This window comes from Hevea brasiliensis, chromosome 18 (assembly GCF_030052815.1).
Source record: "Hevea brasiliensis isolate MT/VB/25A 57/8 chromosome 18, ASM3005281v1, whole genome shotgun sequence".
Classification (NCBI taxonomy): domain Eukaryota; kingdom Viridiplantae; phylum Streptophyta; class Magnoliopsida; order Malpighiales; family Euphorbiaceae; genus Hevea; species Hevea brasiliensis.
In genome coordinates, this window is record NC_079510.1 from 24,364,823 (window position 1) to 24,386,069 (window position 21,247).

At 32.6% G+C, this 21,247-nt stretch overlaps 1 protein-coding gene and 1 pseudogene across 1 annotated transcript; one reads left to right on the plus strand and one right to left on the minus strand.

The window, feature by feature from the left end:
- Nucleotides 1-1,484: 1,484 nt before the first annotated feature.
- LOC131176086 (uncharacterized) lies at nucleotides 1,485-5,105 on the plus strand. The gene is made up of 5 exons (XM_058141201.1): nucleotides 1,485-1,647; nucleotides 1,780-1,868; nucleotides 2,694-3,310; nucleotides 4,091-4,199; nucleotides 4,889-5,105. Exons 1-5 carry the CDS (start codon nucleotides 1,573-1,575, stop codon nucleotides 4,926-4,928), a joined length of 930 nt encoding a protein of 309 aa, XP_057997184.1. The 5' UTR covers nucleotides 1,485-1,572; the 3' UTR covers nucleotides 4,929-5,105.
- Nucleotides 5,106-6,721: 1,616 nt separating this feature from the next.
- LOC131176087 (uncharacterized protein At1g32220, chloroplastic-like) overlaps nucleotides 6,722-21,247 on the minus strand; it is a 31,187-nt pseudogene continuing 16,661 nt past the window's right edge.

Sequence of the window (21,247 nt, forward strand, 5' to 3'; positions counted from 1 at the left end):
GGAAATTGAGAAATGTTGATTGTGAAATCTTAAGATTTGAGATTGATTGAGAATTTGAAGTAGTCGTTGAGAAAAATTTTTAGAAGTGCTTTTTACAAGTATTTGAAGAACTGTTTTCTCAAAATACAGACAGAACTCTGTCAAAATTTTATAAATTTTGCGGAAAAATAAAATGGGCCAAAAATATTAACTAGTTTTAATTGTAATAAAATATTTTAATACCTATTAGAAAATGCTCACCACTTATCAAAAGTAAGAAAATTGTTTTAAAATTCCCTGTAGGATACTTAATGAGTTATCGGTAGGTGAAGTTCGATAGTTCATTAGGTATTCTATCGGATCATGTTATGCCTTACATACGGGTAAGGTGTGACAGATAGAGCTTACAAAAGTCATATTATGTACTTTGTGCATTATAATTAGTTATTATATTGAAATGTAAATTGCAAAATTGTAATTAATTTGTATATCCTGTAAATTGTGACTTTATGTAATTAGTTTGTAAATTGTGTAAATTAATGGAAATATGAGAACTTTGATATATGAATTGAGCATGGAAATGAGTTGTGAGAATTTAATGTGAAATGATTATCATGAGCATGAATGAGATTTTTATTTGAAAATATTATTGAAAATTTCAAGCTGGTGAATAGTAAAATACGTTAAATGGTAATAAAATAGAGAAAATTTCGTGAGTTTCTCCTTAGAACATAAATGTTTTAAAATATAACAAGTTCAAAATTATTAAAGGAATAAAGTAAGATAAGATAAGGTGCTCCGGTACCGAGTGTGACATGCCTTGCTCTGCTACACTGTAGATGGGTGAAGGGTGTTACATATATAATTTTAAATGCTAAGAAAATAGTTGCTAAATAGAAAATAATCAAATTATTCAAACTAGAGAAAAAGATATTGTCACTACTTTAATCTTTACAATTACTAAAGCTTTTATAGGAAACCAAATAATTATCAACAGAGATCTTTAGAAGTTTTAAGTAATTTAAATTGTCCAAAATTACTAGATCTTAGATGATATAAAGATGTGTTTCTTACTAAAATTTTTTTTAAATATTTTAATTTATTTATAAAATTTTTAATATTGTAATTATTATAAAAAGTTGAGGATAATTAAAATAATATATATATAAAGCTTTTCCCTTTTTTATAATAAAAATGTGCTTTTTATTTATCAATTAATAATATATTTATCATTTTAATTTTTAATTTAATTAAATTTTTCTGTTATCAACTTTTTAATCAAATAGCATTGTAATAGAAAAAACTTTTTATTTTAACAAATTTTAATTTATAAAATTTTTAATAATATTATAAATAATATAAAATTTAAAATATTTTTATCTATCAATAAGTTCTGTAAATTTTTATCTATATTATAATTATAAAATTATAGATTACAATAGATTATAGATTATTGATAAGAGTAATTGTCCGTGGTTAAAAAAGTCTTTTTGCTTTTTTTTCTTTTTATGAAAAAGGCTTATGGGGGGTTTCAGTGATGGAAGAAGAGGGGTTTTGGTTTCTCTCATCTCAGCCCAGAGCGGATAGGAGAGTATGGGGACAGAAGGAGACCTATGGGATGATTCTGCTCTTATCAACGCATTCGAAGATGCTATGTCCAAGTACAAGGTCTTCTATTTGGAACTTTTCATAATAATTTATTAATATTATTGTTTTTCAACTTGATTTTTGCAGCACTAAATGTTGCCAGGAAGCAATCTTGTCTTCCTGTTTATCTAACGTTTTTTTTTTCTTCTCCAGAAAATGCATGGTAAGAAAATCAAGGAAAATTTGATTGATGAAGGAAACGGTGGCTCTGCTTTTGCAGATGAAATTCATGGGGCTGTAAGGTATTTTTCAAGCAGATGCCTTGTCATCCATTCTTCGATTTCTTATAAAAATTGTTCCTGTTTTGTTTTTGATTGATTGAGCTCGGATGCGGGTTGAACTCGAGTCTTCACATCACTACTCCATAACCAATGAGCCAAAGGTCATTATTTTTTATTTTTATTTTTTTAAAATAATGGTATAATAGGATAAACAAGTGTAACGGAGGCACAGATATTGATTGAGGTTCTACTTGGGATGAACTCAGACTATGTTTGGTCGGCGGCCATAATGCAATGTGATTTTCTATGGAATTAATTTTGCATCTGAGTATTCACGGCGTTAGAGTCAATTACATGACTACTAAGCCAAAGCGCAAGCTCTTTTTTTTTTAATTATTCTTTTATTGTAAAGTAATACGGTAGGATAAATAAGTGAAACAGAAGCAAAGATAATCAAAATTAAAACTCCGTTTGTTTCATGGTGTATTTTACGGTATTTTAGGTTCTCAGGAAAATTGTTTAATCTAAAAGATTTGCCAGACAAGTTTTTTTTTGGAAAATAAACTGAGCCTTGTTATGCATTCATTTTCTTGGTTTTTTGGTTTATAGGAAATGCTTTTGAATTTTAACTTTCTTTATGCTCAGAAGCAATATGTAAAAATGTTGGTTAAGTTCATTGAACTTGAATCATGTAAGCAACAATTTCTATCTTGATTGTTGCTAGTTGACATAAAGATCATGATCACTCAATAGTAGATACATCATTTCAATATATCAACTATTCAATTGTAGGATACGGTGTTTTGAGATATTGCTGTTTGAATTCCTGTTCTTTCCTAATTCTAGTGATGCAGATGAAAATGGCAATGTCACCTCAAATGCTGCAGAAGAATTGGGAGAGACTAAAAATCTCACACCTGTTCGGGAAAATCATTGTTTGTCTTCAGTTGAGCCTGAACCCTGTATAGATTCGTCAAGTGGTCAACACAAGCAAGCAGTCAATGAGTATTCGTATTCACAAAATTGGGAAGGCTATCAACTACTCTGTCAGCAATACTATGATCTTGAGGAAAAGAGGCAAGGGATTCTGCGTCAGCTTCAGCAACTTGGCGGTTATGGTTACCAATGTCCTGCTGAATGTTATGATTCTAGCCAACAGTGGGGTACCTGCTGTACTTATGATGATCTTTCAGTCCCTACAACCCAACCTTCTTTCTCAACTGTTGCCTGTTCATGTTGCCCATATGCTTGTCATGGCTCAGCAGCACCTTGCATGTCATTTCCTACTTGTTCTTTCTGTGGAACATGTGCTGAGAAAATGTTTGCTAATTCTTCTGGGGCGACAGTTCCTGCAAAGCATTCCCCTCACGAAGATGGTGACATTGTTAAAACAGCAATGGAAGCTGCAGAAAGAGCAATATCTTCTATGAAGACATTGTCATCCATTAATTCTGGAACAGAAGGTAAGCATGAATTTTCCAAAATAATTGTTTGTACAGGAATCTTTTAGCACATACCCATTTTTCTTTACAAGGAAGAGAACATGAAGGGTTAATGGTATAAAATATTCAAAACTTTGGTCCAAGTATCAATGACGAGTTTTTTTTTTTAATATAAATTATGTCCACCTAATTTAACCCTGGCACCAATTGTGGCGGCTTATGTTATACATCACTCCCTTTTCAAATTACATGCATAGAATACTTTTCACTTCTACACTTGAAATGCTTTGGCACACCTTTGGGCTGGCAATAAATGTTACCAATATTGAGATAGGTGTATATAATTGATTAAAAGAAATTGGCCATAATTGATTCTTGGATCAAACGTTTGGGCTTATTGCCCCCCCAGCGGCCATAGTTGGTGTAATTTACCCATTGCTTGTTACCTAAGAAACCAGCTAAATCAATTTGAAAGGATTTTAATGTGCTTAAATAGAATTTGGTTTTTTTTTTTTTTTTGGTTGTTGGTGGGGGAGGGGGGGGGGGGGGGGGGGGGGGGGAGATGAAAATTTTTACCTGCTTTGGTCTGGTAAAAAACTTTGCACATGTACTGACTAGAATGTAAAATAAAATTAAACTCAGGTAAAACTTTCAACCAATGCATGGAATGCCAAGTTCTAGTTTAAAGAAAATCATCTTTCATTGAAAGTTGAGGACATGCTCAAGAGATGAGATGCTGTATAGATGTTCCTTTTATTGAATATTTTGTTCTATTATTTAGCATTTTCCCATGCAATACAGAGAAAGGGAAAGGAAAAGATGGTGAGGAAATTTCTCAAAGCACATGCTCTGGAACAGACCTGAGTGTTGTTTTAAATGCTTGGTACTCTGCAGGCTTCTACACGGGCAAGTATGTAGTCATTTTTCTTCCTTAAAAAGATTTGTCAGTTTCTATATTTTCATTCTGTTAATGCTATATTCTTGGAACATAAGGCATGTCAGGTTAACTATGTAATTAAAATTCAGTAGATATATATATGCAATAATTGCTAAATTTCTGTGGGTGGGGCAGAGTGTTCATGCATGGGGCCATCAAGGGTTTTGCGAAGCACCACCCATAAGACAGGGTGACAAGTGGTATTGGATTGGCTGATCTGAAATCCTTCTTGTATATATAACATATGTGTAGTATTATGGATGTTAGACCCATGACCGGGTATCTAAGATTATTTCTCAGATTATCAATTGAGCCATTACCCTCTGCTTTTCACTTTTTGGGTGTGTGCTGGGGTTACATTGTAGAGGTAAAGCCCTGCAAAAACAACTAGAGACCAGGGCTAGGAAATCCTCATTTTATTGTAAATCTAACCTCAAACCTGTTGGAATGTCAAAGTGAAGAAGTACCAGACACCAAAACCCTGTATACTTGGAAATGAACTTTTCAGTTAACTGATGAGATTCATTTAATGTGTTCATTTATTTTGCTTATTTGATTGCATAGAATTCTGGTATCAGTGAGTGGATCTGTATAGAACCATGAATTGGATATGACAAATACTTATCCTCTCTTAATCTTGTGTGATTTGTGTTCTTACATAGGTACCTTACAGAGCAATCGATTATGAAGAAACAGCACTGATAGGCTAATTACTGCACTGTGGAGAAGCGGTACAATGAATTTTACCTGCAGAACCCAAATTTTGGCAATTCTTAATATATCAGCTTTGTAGAAAAGCTAGTGCTTTGTTATACCAACTACTGTTCTTTTCTTTTTGGTTCTTATATGCTTTGATATCAGTTGCTAGTTTTTTTCCCATGTTCTTAATTTCAGTGTTTTGGAGCTTGCGTTACCAAACCTCATTGGATTAGCCTGAATTTTAATTATACACAAGTACCTCAACTTAGGGGTATGTAGCAATAAAGTGCATAAACTTTAATTTGTAATACAAAATCCCATAATCTTTAAATTAAGTAACATAAAACCTCCTTAATAGCTGGTTTTTTTTTTTTTTTTAATGTTAAAGTGGTATTTTTAAATTGAAAAATTATGTTTTCATGGATTGATATTTTCAGATAAATAGGTTCTGGGTTATTAAAGTGTTGATATGTGCAATTTGAATCATTAGGGTTATGGATAGAGAACAGAATTAAAGTTTTTTCTTGAAAATGTAAATTAACAGAGTATTACATTAGTAAAAATAACCTAAAAATTAGTTATGGAATATCCTTAGGTTTTTTTTTTACGTTACTTAAAGATCAGAGATTTTGTGTTATAAATTAAAATTTAGGTGCTTTTTCTCTTTTCAAATTTTATATCTTTGCTAGAAATTTAATCAAGAAAAATGTTTTAATATATATAATCTAACCAATTAGAGCAACAATAGGCTTTTTGATAATGATAGAGAAGGATATGTTGTTTGGACGTCATAAGTTATCTAATAGACAGCCATATAACGATCAAATTAAGCCCGTGGAACAAGACAGAAACTCCAATAATGAAAAGAAAATATTACAAGTGAACACATAAAAACACTTTTTCCTAGAGGCTTAGCGAGTGACAGCATTGTGAACCACTCTAATTCTATTTCGGATGCTGGGTTTGCAAAAGGTGGCTGTAAGCAACCTCATTGTTGGTCAAGATTGAGGATTGGCACTCAGGCATGCAAATGCAAGCTTTGCAATATGGATCACTCCTTCAGCAACCTTATGTCGAGGAACTGCCAGGCGTTGGTCAATCACATTAAAGAGAAGACGATGATAATGATAGAAGAGATGAGATCACTGGCATTATTATTTCGAGTGTCATCAAACTAAGCCTGCAGAAAATGTCCAAACACACTTCAGCTTGTAATAATGGTAATGATGCATCATATATAAGAACACATAAGCATGATGTTTATATTACCTAAGTGCAGTATTGCATTATTTAAGTTAAAAGAAATTATATTTATAGTCGTTAACATTCGCCATTAATTATCACACAATTACTTAATTTTATAAGTGTTTTTATAAAATTATTAAATTTTAATTTTTTTATAACACTCACTGGATTAATAAAAATTAAAGATTTTCAAATTAACAGATTTATCAATTATTTTGCAAATAAAATCATCGTATTTTATTATTTTTTTTAAAAGATGCATAAAAAGCATCTATCTACTCATAGTGATTAATTCAATAAATAAGATTTCAAATCATATTTGTAAATCTTATTCCAATTTGAGCAATGGTTTCACAATCACCAGTCGCAAAGAATATTTACAAACATTATCTCTAATTTATCTAAGTTGGTAAATTCTCTCTTAATCATTGAAAACCTCCACAAAAAATTCCTACTACGTCCAACAACTGCTCTATTTACTCTTCGTGATTAGGACGATGTATAAGCAACGTTAAAATATAGTAACAATTCTATGAGATAACTTAGTGATCTCAAGTCAAAAAGCTACTTACATTCACGTGAGCTTTTTTGCATAGACATGTAATTTTTATATAGATTTTCATGCGGGTCAATTCAATAAGTTTATTACACGAAAACAACTACACTTTAGTAAGCACCTACACATTAATTCCAAATACCTTGTACAGCCTATGAGAATAACTACTTCCTTTCACAAAGGAAAAAACATTAACATGAACTTTTGATCAACGACTAGCTTTAAAGGCAGCCAGTAGTTCAACGAGTTGAGAAACTTCACGATAGCTCGAGTGAACAATACCTTCACAAGACATTTGTTACCCAGAACTCAGACTAACTGCTACTTCAATTTACTGAGACTAATTATACTTTTACTTTTTGTGCAGCTTCCTTAATTTGCTCTATTGTAAAGATGCCAAAGAAGTCATCATCTGTTACTGCATTTATCACTGCAAGTGCGACATCATCAACATTAACTGGTGGTGCCAAGAGGAGATCAGACGCTGGTAGAGAACTAAATGCCTTGGTGAAGTTCTCAGTAGCTCAAGAATTCTCCAATGGCTGCCCAACTAAATCCAAGGGAATCTCAAAACCATCAACTCTCCTTTTTCCATAGATGAAACCAGGTCTTAACACCACACCTGAGAGCATTGCATTGTGTGACAATGATATGGCAGTTGCAAGAGTTTTTTTTTTTTTTCCTCGGGGATGGGTTGGGCATAATATAAATCTCTCCTACTCAAATAATTTTTATCCCAGTAATAATATTACTGATTCTCCTTCCTAAGTTCTTGCCTAATAATTTACAAGCAGTTGGCCACTTTAGAGACACTATACAAGGTTATCATGATTAACATACAGCAAACACAAGTTAATGTCCATCGGTCTCCTTTGCTTAATACACTCTTTTAGTTCATTGGTTTATTTTAGAAATCATGATCATCCTACTGGAATATTAAAATGCATATGATTGTAATAAGCTAATATACTTTCCAGACAATTATTTGCATTGATACCTATTTAATTCATTTTCACATGAAAGGGACCAGGGTCAAAACAATTCAGCACCATTATATGTGACAAGCACGCATCTGAAAAACTGTCACATGACCAGAGTAAAAAAGGCAATGCTAAGAAGAAATACCAGAGTTTGGATATTTGGAAAGAACCTCTGACTCTGCTTTCCTCTTTCCTGTGAAGTATCCAGAAGAGAGTAAAAATGATGGTAGATTGTAGTCATGCACTGATATCAAGATAAACTTAGGAATTCCTGCAAGAGAGACAAGGAACAGGAGTAAACAATCTCTAAGCACAATTCATTGATTAATAGATGTCCTGTGGATGCAACTGTATTCTTAACAGACATGAAATTAATAAACTTACCAGCATGTTATATCAATGAATTATTGAAATCTTTTATCAGTACAATCTCTAAATTTACATTTATGCTATGTTTGGATATTAAAATTTTAAATGAGATTTGGATTTAGTTTTAGTATAAATTATTGATAGATTGTGAATTTCAAATATTATCATTCTACTTGTTAAGAACTTTTTAGAGTGGATTTAAAATAATATCATTTTATAAATTATTTCAAATCCACACTCAAGATACTTACCACATTTATGGGCCTAATATATATTCATGACTCTAATCAATTGAACAAAACATATACTTTGTCAAATTCAAATATCATATTTCAAATTCTCCCATCCAAACACAAGGTTAGTTTTTTGTTCAGCTTTTGGAACCAGCAGTCAGCGTTGAAACTTCAATGACTAGATTACAAGTGTTTGGTAAACCAAAAAACATTAAAATACCAAAAGCTGGCTTTTGATTTTTTTAATTAAACACTGCAAAAGCAATATAAGCTAGAAATCCTTTTAGACCTTAAAGCCAGCTTTTATAAAAATATGCCATTGAATTTCAAAATGAATCCAACAATACTTATTAATAATTTAAAAATAAACAACACTACTTATTTGTATTTTTAACCTTTTAAACATACACAGACTTAAGTTGCCAAACGCATTAATTCATTAAAGTTATCAAAATAATCAAATAAATATTTAAAAAAATTTATAATAATTTTGCATGTGTAGATGTCTATATTACTAAAATTATTATTTATAAGAGAGAATTCATTTTTGTATAATAAATAAAATTTATTATATAATATGTAACAAAAATAAAAATGTCCTTGTTGGTAATTTTATAATATGACAGCAAGTCCAGCCCCCAAAGTTAGCAAATGCTTTACAATCAATTGCCATTGCCAACTACAACCAACTAATCACTGATCGTTGGCCATTTACAGCTGAACATTGACCACCATTTGCTCACAAATGATTAATACAGTTGCACTAAACATGCCCTTAATTAAACTAGTAGGAGATGTTTAATGATTATTATGAATGCTATCAGCTATTGTTGTGACCTGGACACAACAAGAGTGTTTGGGTAGTGAGAAAACAGATGAAAAGGGAGAAAAGTAGAAGAAAGGGGAGAGAATACAAAAAGAATAGAGAGAGAAAGGGAGAGAAAAAAGATAAAGAAAGGGAAGATTAGGAAGATAGGAGAAGAAGAATTTAGAAGAAAATTGTATTGAATTCTTGTATTAGCTTCCCTCTACAGTGGCTCTTAGTACATTTATATCCATAACTAATTGTCCCAATAATGAATCAATTATAAAACAAAATTGCTAAACATTCTAATTGTTCTAATTGTCATTCCTAACAATAACCTCCACTCCTCTAGGATGAACCGTGGTTTTATATAAGGTTGCTTAACGACTTCATATAAAGGTCTTTTGGGGGTATTATTCTCCATACACCTACTTTTTAACCCCTGTTTTAAGCATATTTGAAAGGTAGTGAAGAGTCTTATGATAAAAATACCATTGGATGGAAAAGACCTTAAAGCATTTTGAAGACTATAGAATAACTAAAAATTAATAAAATAAAATAATTTTTACGTTTTAGAAAATTGATTGCATTGTTTTAAAATAAAAGGTTTTTATAGGGGCCATAAGCAATTTTTATTTAATTGAGCTTAATCTAATATTTTTCAAGATTTTAAATGAACTTAAGAAATATTTAATTAAACTAAATTAAATAATGAAGCCCATTAAAATTTTTTACTTCAGCTATGAATGAATGTGAGCTTGAATATTTTTTGGTTTTATTAAAAGGCCTTTTAATTAATTAACCAATAAAATAATAAAATAATAAAAAATCTTTGGTCGAATCTATTGAAAGTTTTCTTCTTCTTATTATTATTATTATAAAATCAAAAAATAAAAATAAATAAAAGATATTTTATGTCTGTTGCGAGACTAAGGAGATAAATAGTTGTTTTTATTTTATTTTTAATTTATTATTTATCTTAGTTTTCTTATCTTTTAAATTCAAACCTTTTAGATTAGATTAGGTTAGTTTTTATTCTATCACCTTACTACTATAAATATGGAGATTAGGGAAACTTTTAAGGGCCGAAAATAGGGAAAAACTAGGTTAATTTTCTGTTCTATTGGTGTGTGAGAGAGCTCCTCTCAGAGAAGTTTTTCTTTCTCCTCCAATTTTCTAAGCATTATTGACCTACATTCACACGCTAAACACCTAATTTAGTTAGTTTAATTAATCAATTCACCAAAGTTATTTTATTTTATTTATTTCAATTCATACAAACTGTGGTTTACCGGAAAGGAGAGAAACAAGAACGGAGTGGGTATAATCATAGATGAACATTGAAAGACGCAGAGTAAATGTGAAAAGAGTAGGAGATAGAATTATACTAGTAAAGCTAGTACTAGAAGGAGAAACAATAAATATAGTTAGTGCTTATGCCCCACAAATAGGACTAGACAGTGAGAGTAAACAAAGGTTTTGGGAATATATGGATGATTTAATGCAAAGCATACCGAATGAAGAGAATGTTTTTATTGGTGGAGATTTGAATGGACATGTAGGAAGTGATAGACAAGGTTATAAGAATGTTCATGGAGGTTTTGGTTTTGGCAGTCGAAATGAGGAGGGAAAAAGCATCCTGGATTTTGCTATGGCATACGACCTAATACTAGCAAATACCTACTTTATAAAAAGAGAGTCACATTTAGTGACTTTCAAAAGTGGGCAACATAGAAGCTAAATCGACTTCCTCTTAACCAAGAAGACAAATAGAGCTCTATGCAAGGATTGCAAGGTCATTCCAGGAGAGGCTTTAACAAGTCAACATAGGTTGCTGGTCTTGGATGTCAAGTTTAGGAACAATTCAAGTAAGGTCAAGAAATAGTGTATCTCGAACAAAGTGGTGGGAGTTCAAAGGAGTAAAGCAAGTGAAGTTCAAAAATGAGCTTCTCGAGTTCGAAGTATGGAAGCTAAATATGGAGGACAATGATATGTGGATACAGATGGCATCAAAGATTAGAGAAGTAGCTAGAAAAGTACTTGAAGAGTCTAAAGGACATGGACCACCCTCAAAAGAGAGATGGTGGTGGAATGAGGAAGTACAAAAGGCAGTGAAGAGAAAAAGGGAATGGTATAAGAAATTACCTAAATGTGATAATAATGAGGCATATGAACAGTACAAGATAGCAAAGAAAGAGGCAAAAAAGGCAGTTAGTCAAGCAAGAGCACAGGCCTTTGAAAGGTTATATGAGAAACTTGAAACTAAAGAAGGGGAGAAAAATATTTATAGATTAGCAAGGAGTAGAGAAAGGAAATGTCAAGATCTCAATCAAGTTAGGTGCATTAAGGATAAAGAAGGAAAAAGTGTTGGTGAAAGATGAGGACATTAAAGAAAGATGGAGAAATTATTTTAATGATTTCTTTAATAATAGTCAAAATGGTAATAGCGTGAATATAGATTATAGAACAATAGAAAAGAATGTAAATTATACTAGAATGATTCGATCTTTAGAAGTAAAAGAAGCACTTAAGAGAATGAAAGTGGGTAAAGCCTGTGGACCCGATGAAATACCAATTGAAGTGTGGAAGTATTTGGGAGATATGGGAGTGGCATGGTTAACTAAATTATTTAATAAGATTCTAAACTCAAAGAAAATGCCTGATCAATGGAGGAAGAGTATTTTAGTACCTATTTTTAAAAATAAAGGAGACATACAGAGTTGTTCAAACTATAGGGGAATTAAACTCATGAGCCATACTATGAAGTTGTGGGAGAGAGTTGTGGAGCATTGACTACGTCATGATGCTTCTATCTCTCTCAATCAATTTGGTTTCATGCCCGGTCATTCAACTATGGAAGCGATCTTTCTCATTAGAAGCTTGATGGAGAAATATAGAGATGTGAAGAAAGATCTACACATGGTTTTATTGATTTGGAGAAGGCTTATGATAGTGTTCCAAGAGAGGTCTTATGGAATGTGTTAGAACAAAAGAGGGTATCTATTAGGTACATACAAGTATTGAAAGATATGTATGAAGGAGCAACTACTATTGTGCGCACAGTGGGAGGGACACAAGAGATTTTCCGATCTCAATTGAATTACACCAAGGATCAGCCATAAGCCCTTATCTTTTTACATTAGTTTTAGATGAAGTGACGAAACATATACAAGAGAGTATTCCTTGGTGCATGATGTTTGCGGATGATATTGTTCTGATAGATGAGACACGAGAAGGAGTCAATAGAAAGCTAGAACTTTGGAGAAGTACTCTAGAGTCAAAGGGTTTTAAGTTAAGTAGAACGAAGATGTAATACATGCATTGCAAGTTCTGAAGGCCAAACCGTGATAGGGAAGGAGTTAGTTTGAATGGAGTGGTACTGTTCCAAAGTAAGCACTTTAAATATCTAGGCTCAGTCCTTCAAGTAGATGGGGGATGTGAGGAAGATGTTAGTCATAGGATTAAAGCCGGATGGTTGAGGTGGAGACGTGCCATGGGAGTTTTATGTGATCGTAAGATTCCCAATAAATTGAAAGAAAAATTTTACCGTACAGCCATACGACCGGCTATGTTATATGGTAGTGAGTGTTGGGCACTGAAAGAGTCGTATGCATCTAAGATAAGAGTTGCAGATATGAGAATGTTAAGGTGGATGAGTGGCCATACTAGACTAGATAAAGTCCGTAATGAGAGTATTAGAGAAAAGGTAGGAGTGGTGCCAATTGAAGATAAGTTGAGAGAAGGGAGATTGAGGTGGTTTGGTCATGTGAAGCGTAGACATACGGAAGCTCCAGTTAGACAAGTAGAGCACATTAGGTTAGAGGATAGAAAGAAAAAAGGGGGTAGACCCAAATTGACTTGGAGGAGAGTAGTACAACATGACTTAGAAGCATTACACATTTCTGAGGATTTAACCCAAAATCGTTCAGAGTGGAAAAAGCAAATCCATATAGCCGACCCCAAATTTTTGGGATAAAGGCTTAGTTGAGTTGAGTTATTTCAATTCATTCCTAAGCTCTCCAAGGTGTCAAAGGAGTCATTGAAATCCAAAGAAGATCTACAAAAAAGGTAATTCTGATCGGGCACCTTCACATACTTCAATTTTGTATTTTCACATGTTATTATTTTTCTCAATTTTGAGCTTGTAGATGATCTCCTTTGCTTGTTTTTCTTGTTTTATTTGATTTGTTGTGTTGTTTACCTATGAAGTAGCCTTTTGGATCACTTAAAAAGCTACTTCTTACAATTTTTAATGATTTTTCAAAGCTCTAGATTTGTTCGAACTTGATCTGGTCATATACCTGATTTTGTAAAATATGTTTCTCTCTCAAATCTTTGTTGTTTTAATTCATTCTTTTTTCTGGTGTTAGTCCTTTATGTCTAGTTTATTATCATATTTTTCTTTTTGCATAATTCCTTACAGATAATTAGAAATAATTTTTTTTAAGTTTGCTACTCAAATCCGTCTATTTTACGGTAGCGGTAGAAGATTTTAATTTTCTGTATTAATTGATACACGAGTTTAAGTGTTTCTTTTTTCTATGTTTTAATTCAGTGCCTTAGCTAACTCGTGGTAAAAATTTAGGAAATTTTATGCATGTTTGTTATTTTTAGTATTTTTTTTATCTATTGTCCAAAATTGCACTTTCAGCATTAAGTCAAGTTTTGCTAATTTCTATTGATAAAATATGTGCACATTTTTTGCCATCTAATTTTTTTTTTTTTTTTTATATATGTTTTAGATCAATGTCTTAGGCATTCCTGGAAATTATGGGATGACCTTTTATGGTGATTTAGGTCATGTGCAAAATTTATTTTGTTTATTACTTTAATCTGTAATTTTTAGCAATAATTGTGTTTAATGTAAATTAGTTTTCTTTTGTTATTTAATTATATTCTAACATGTTTTCTTGTGTTTTGCATGAGTTTGGAGACCAAAGGGAAGTAGGATTAAGATGTAAAAGTTAGAATTTGGAAAAGGGGTGACGTGGTGCGCAAATCAATATCAGACCCAAAGACTTGTTTTCCTATTTTCACAAGGACTACAAGCTTTAGATGGATTCTTTATTTTTTTAGATAAATTTTATTTATATTTTCTAATTTATTTAGGATTCAAAAATATTATTCCTATTCAATTTATGTCTTTAGATATGTTTCACATTTAAATTAGGACCCTTTAATTCATTCCTACTTAGATTAGGATTTAGAATTCTATAAATACCCATTGTATTTTCATTATGTATATATTTTCAAATTTATTTTAATGAAATTTTCTTCTTCATAAAGTTATATTTATTGCACTTTATTCTTAGATTCTATATTGAATCTTATTTATTTAAGATCTTAGATTAGATCTTATTTAGTTTCAAGAGTTTGATCGTGTGTCAATCATTTTCTATGCTACACGCTGCATTAGGTAGTATCAGAGCAGGGATTTCACCTTCATTACGATGCAATACAGGTGGTGGTGGTGGTGGTGGTGGCAATCAATCACGTGACGGTAATAAGGAGTTACTAGCTGTTTGGAAAGCAATGAAATAGCATCGAAATTCTATAAAAGAAATTATGCAAAAATTGTAAGAGATTCGCTGCTTATTAAGAGTTCGTAATATTGAGAAGAGAAATCATAAATTGAATCAAACTGGGGCAGTTAACCACAATATACTCAATTATGATTTTGTTCTTTTTTAATTCTAAAAGAATACCTGTTACTAATGATGAATATAGAAGAAATGGTGTTCAAAAATTGTGTACTTCAACAGAAAAAAAGAATATAGAGGTGGAAGCAAATCTTATTGAGTTATCAAAGAATGTTAAAGATTTAGAATCAAGAAAAAAGAGATCAACCTGCATCAGAAAAATAACTCGAAACTGAAGATTCTAAGCGTAAAGGATTTGAAATTGAAGAATCTAAAACTTTAGTTGTATTGCCTTTTGCTAAGGTGGATGATAATGAGTTCGAACTAGAATTTCTTGAACCATCTACTCTAGAGGAAGAAGTTGAAATTCACAAGGAAGAGCAATGAGAGTTGGAGATGTCAATGGAGCTTAAAGAACAACCAACCATGGATGAGTTGATGGAGATTAACAATTTATCTAAACCTTCAATTTTTATTGTCTTGGTTGATTTTATTTGTCCAGATGTTCCAATGGATGCAAAGGATAATGTGAAATCCTTCAATTCAATTTTGTTCAAGTCAACTCTATTAATATCATTCAGGGAGACATGGTGTGATTTTTCAATGAAGTTTTTTTATTCTTCAACACTTTAAAATTCGAGGTCGAATTTTTTCGAAAGTGTGGATAAATGACACGGTGCGCAAATCAATATTAGACCTGAAGACTTTTGTTTTCCCACATAAGGACTTCTAGTTTTAGATGAATTCTTTATTTTCTTAGATAAGTTTTATTTTTATTTCCTAGTTTATTTAGAACTCTAAAATATTATTCCTATTTAGTTTATTGTCTTTAGATATGTTTCATTTTTATATTAGGACTCTTTAATTCATTCATACCTATATTAGGATTTAGAACTCTATAAATACCCATTATATTTTTATTATATACAAGTTTTCATATTTATTTCAACAAAATTTTTTTCTTCACAAAGCCATATTTGCTTTATTTTATTCTTAGATTATAGATTGAATCTTATTTATTTTAAGATCTTGGATTAGATTTTATTTAGTTTCAAAGATTTGATCATGTATTGATCCTTTTCCGCACTACACGTTGCATTATCAAACTGAAATTGAAGAAGAGCATAATTCCTATCCTATTAGGAATTTTAATTTTTTTTAGGCTTTTAATTTAATTTCTATATTATTTATATTATAATCCAGTTGAATTATTTATTTCAGTAGCATTTTTTACCTTATTGGGATTTTTATCGGTAAGATTAATTGTTCTTAGCATTTAATTAATTAATGTAATAAAAACACATTTAGTCCAATAAGCAAATCTATGCACAATCTATGGAGTAAGATGGACCCAGGCTGATTTGGTATAACTCAGAGCCTAGGGGGATAGAGTGATTATTGCCTAATATCTTTGTGAGTTTTAGCTGTTTGGTTAGTGCATTCCTGAGTCCTTTTGAGGTTGCTGGTCGTAAGTCCTAGTGGTTTGGCTGTAAATCCAGATATCCTACTGTAGGGAATGTATTAATTAGACCATTCAACTCATGGATATATTTTGCAGAAATCAATCTATTTCCAGCTCTTCTACCTCTGGAACTGGAGAGAAGATAGTCAACAGTGAAGAATTAGTTATTGAAGACTTTGAAAAAGCAATAGATAATTGGGAACTTCCTAAAGTCCAGAAAGATCAGATCTATAAACAAAGCAAGTTTAACTTCCTTACCAAAACTGATTATACCATCAAAACTGAGGAAAGAGATATTCCAATCACAAAGCCTTTTGAGATCATCAAGCTTTTAACTTCTGCTTCTTTAAACAAACACAAAGCCAAAGGTTACAACTATGTCCATATAGGATTAGTTCAGGTGGGAATCAAGCCCTTAACAAAAGAAGGTCTAAACACTTCCATCTTAGCTGTTCTTAGAGACGCTCGCTTCTATGACTTCCAAGATTCTTTGCTTAGTTCTGTTGAGTCTAGTCTTTGCACTGGTCCAATTTCTTTTGAATGTTATCCAAACTTAACTGTTTCTTTAAATGATAGAAATTTGCTTGATAGTCTTATTTTGCAAATTAAAACTCATAATTATAAAATGCTTCCTGGATCTATTCCTGTTGCTTTGATTTTTAAAGTTCATTATAAAGCCATGATGACTGCTTTTGCTTCTAAAGTTCTAATTCACAGTCAGAAAGGAGAAACCCTCCTCCTTCAAACTGATCTTACCAGAGCCAATGCTGTTATTCCCAAAGCCATCAAATGGAATGAAGTCTCACTACCTGAAGACTGGATCCTAGAAGGAGCCACAAGACCACAACCACTGCCTCCACCTAGCCCAAATACCCAGCTTAAAGAAATTGCCCAGTTCCCTTACGGAAAAGTAAAACTCTCTTTTGCTAGAAAGCCCCCAACTTCCAGAAAATCTTTTGATGCTACCTCTTCCTCTGGAACTATAGACCTAGGAAGAATCTCACAACTACTTACTGTCATTGATCTACCTCTAACTAGAACACCCTCTATAATTAATTATCCAACAACTACAGAACACTTTACTCGAATCCCAAATCTACCTAGACACTCAACTTCTGACATACCAAGAACAACTTCAATGCAAACTGCTGACTTTTCAACTACCATACCACGACCTGTCTATTCCACTCCAGAAGAACAGCCCAGACCTACATCTCCAATCTTCTCTTTTGTGACTGAGAATATAGAATCTGAACTGAATGTTCTTCAAAAAGATTTTCAGATTAACAAAGCTTATCTTTAAAAAGATTTTTATGCCCCTCATAATCATGAGAAAAAACTTTGGTTTTTTCAAAACTTCATGGATCAAAGGCAGGAAATCCAAGAGAAATTTTATGCATTCCTTCATGGGCATTAAACACATATTTTCTTCTTTGATTGGTTTGAAAATTATGCTTTTGAAAATCATCTGGAATATCCTTTTGCTTCTAAAACCTTAAACCCACTTTCTAAAACAACTTCTTGGCAAACCTCAAAAGGTGAATGGATTCACTCTGTCCATCCACCCCTCTGAGGACTTCAAATCAAATACCTCAAAACCACCCTTACAGCTTCCCTTTTCAAAATTAAGAGTGAGAAATACTAAGAGAAATCTTGAAAATATCATCCAGCAGAGCAACTGGACCAATAGTCATCTTCATACTATTGGAAAACAGTTAAATGATCTCCAAAAGCAGATTCAGCACCCAACTACCATCATCTCCTCCATAGAAACAAAGATGAAAGCTCCAGCCTTTAAGCCTTTTGAAGTTTCAAAAAGCTCTCTGGCTAGCCTTCAACAAAAGAACAAAGAAGAATTTCTTCAAGCTATTCACGATCGCCTGAACCAACTTCCATCAACTTCTACAAAGTCCAATGTTATCATTCCAGACACTCCTGAAGCCTCCGTAAATGTAATGGAACAACCCTCTGACGAAGAGAATGCCTTCCAAGAAGAAGCTCTTACAAGAGTATATAAGGTTCATTGGCAAAATCCTTAACAGCTTTACTATCCACGAGCCACTGCTCCAGATATCAATCTAGAAGATAAGCCGAGTGCCCTCTCCCAAAGCCGCTACAATGCTTATTCTGTCTATGAATGGAACATAGATGGAATGTCAGAATACAATGTTCTCAACATTTTCCAACAAATGACGATGGCCGCAAATGCCTATCGAACCTAGACATGCACCACTGATCAGGCTATTGCAAAACTTCTCATAGCAGGATTCTCAGGTCAACTGAAAGGATGGTGGGATTATTATCTCACTCCCCAGCAGAAACTTGAGATTCTAAAGTCTGTTGAACTTGATGAAGATCAAGATCCAATACTTGATGAAAATGGCAGACCAATTCAAAATGTTGTTGCCACCCTCATCTTAGCTTTGACACTTCACTTTATTGGAAATCCTTCGCATCTCAAAAACAAGAATCCCGAGCTTCTTTCAAATCTTCGGTGCAAAAAGCTTAGTAACTTCAAATGGTATAAGGATACTTTCCTTACCAGAGTTATGCTTCGAGAAGACTCTAATCTACCATTTTGGAAGGAGAAATTTCTTACTGGCCTCCCCCCTCTCCTTGGTGAAAAGGTTCGAAATAAGATCAAAGAGCAGAACAATGAAAAAATTTCTTATGATCAGCTCACTTATGGAGAACTCATCAGCTTCACCCAGAAAGAAGGCTTGAAGATTTGCCAAGATCTTAAACTACAGAAACAACTCAAATGGGAGCTCCATAAAACCAAAAAAGAACTTGGAACCTTCTGCCAACAATTCGATATTTCCTATCAAAAGCCATCTTCCTCTTCAACTTTCAAACCATGCACAAACTGTCAAACCAGAAGACACCGCAACCACAAAAAACACTTCTCCAAACATAAAACCACTTACTACCAAGACAGACCTTCCAAAGGAAAGTCTTACAATAGAAAGTACCAAAAACCTTCTCAAAAGCCTTATGATCCTGCAGCTACTCCTAAAAGATGTTACTTGCTATAGATGTGGCAAGAAAGGTCACATTGCAAAATATTGCAAGCTCAACAGGAGAATCCATGAGCTCCAACTTAAAGAAGAAACTTTGTATAAACTTGAAGACCTTTTGCTTGAGTCCTCTGATTCTGAAGAAACTGTTTCAATTTCTTCAAAAAATAATCAGGCCCTTTCGCTTGATGAAGCCCTCTCTGACTCTTTTACTTATGATGAATCCGAAAAGCAACTGAACATGCTTACCAGAGATTAAAGGTTTATGCTCGATGTTATTCAACACATCCAAGACCCTCAACTTCAGAAAGAATATCTCACTAAGCTTCAACACTCTTTTGAAGCATAATCTTCAAACCCCTTCTACCTCTGTACTCATCTAAAGCCAACAACCCATATGACCTCACAGCCATCTTACAAAAAGCCAAAACTTTCAAAACAAAACCTCTGCTTCCACCATTCAATAACCTGCATCAAGTCAAAACCATCAAGTCCAACTCAAGCAACTCCAAACCAAACAAAAGGAAGACTCTGTTGAAACCATCAAGTCTGAACTCAAGCAACTCCAAAACCAAACAGAAGGAAGACTCTGTTGTCATTCAACTTCTTCTTAAGAAATTTTCTGAAGAAGAATAATACGATCTAGAACCTGAAACTAAAACACCACAACTATTCAATCTGCAAGATGTTCCAAATAATTTTCTTTTAATTTTAAAACAAGTCACTTTCCAAAAATATTTGGTCAAAATAACTTTAAAAATTTCTGATGATTTTCGATTGGATACTATTGCTCTCTTTGATACAGTCGACCTTAATTGTATCAAGGAAGAAATAATTCCAAAAGGATTTAGAGAAGCAACCATCAAAAGCTCAAGGCCGCCAACAACTATTATCTCAAAATCAATTCAAAACTAATGCATACGTTTTAAACAACGGTTTGCAAATCAAAACTTCATTTTTGCTTGTGCATAATATTCATCATATGGTCATACTTGGCACTCCATTCATAAATCTTATTACTCCTTATACTGTTCATTACGATCATATTTCTGCTAAACTTAAAGGAAAGAAGATTGTTTTCCCTTTTATTGAAAAACCCCAAACTCGTAACTTGCATATTATTAAAGCCTACTCTGTTTATGAAAATCAACTCAACTGTCTAATTTTGTCAAAAGAAATAGAACTTCAAAACCTAAGAAAAACTATTTCAATCCAAAGGATTCAAAATCAACTTCAACATCCTGTTTTAAAGAAAAGGATTTCTCTTCTTCAACGACAAATAGAAAATACTGTTTGTTCTGATCTTCCAAATGCTTTTTGGGAAAGAAAACAACATGTTGTTGACCTCCCCTACGAAAATGATTTTCAAGAATCTCAAATTCCTACTAAAGCCTGACCAATTCAAATGAATAAAGAACTTGAAGATCACTGTAGAAACGAAATTAAAGATTTGCTTTCTAAAAATTTAATTTCTGTTTCCAGATCCCCGTAGAGTTGTGCTGCTTTTTATGTTAACAAATCTTCCGAAATTGAAAGAGGAGTCCCTCGACTTGTTATTAACTATAAGCCTCTTAACAAAGCTTTGAAATGGATTCGTTACCCGATTCCAAACAAAAAAGATCTTCTTCAAAAACTTTTTGCTGCAAAAATCTTTTCAAAGTTTGATATGAAATCTGGCTTTTGGCAAATACAGATAGCTCCCAAAGATCGTTACAAAACTGCTTTCACCGTCCCATTTGGCCAATATGAGTGGAATGTCATGCCATTTGGTTTGAAAAATGCCCCATCTGAATTTCAACGCATCATGAATGACATTTTTAATCCATACTTTGTATTTTGCGTTGTTTACATTGATGATGTCTTAATCTTTTCGTCTTATATTGAGCAACATTTCAAGCATTTAAAAACTTTTATCCTTGTTGCCAAAAGAAATGGATTAGTAGTTTCTAAGTCTAAAATTAGTCTTTTCCAAACTAGGATTAGGTTCTTAGGACACTACATCTCCAATGGTACAAT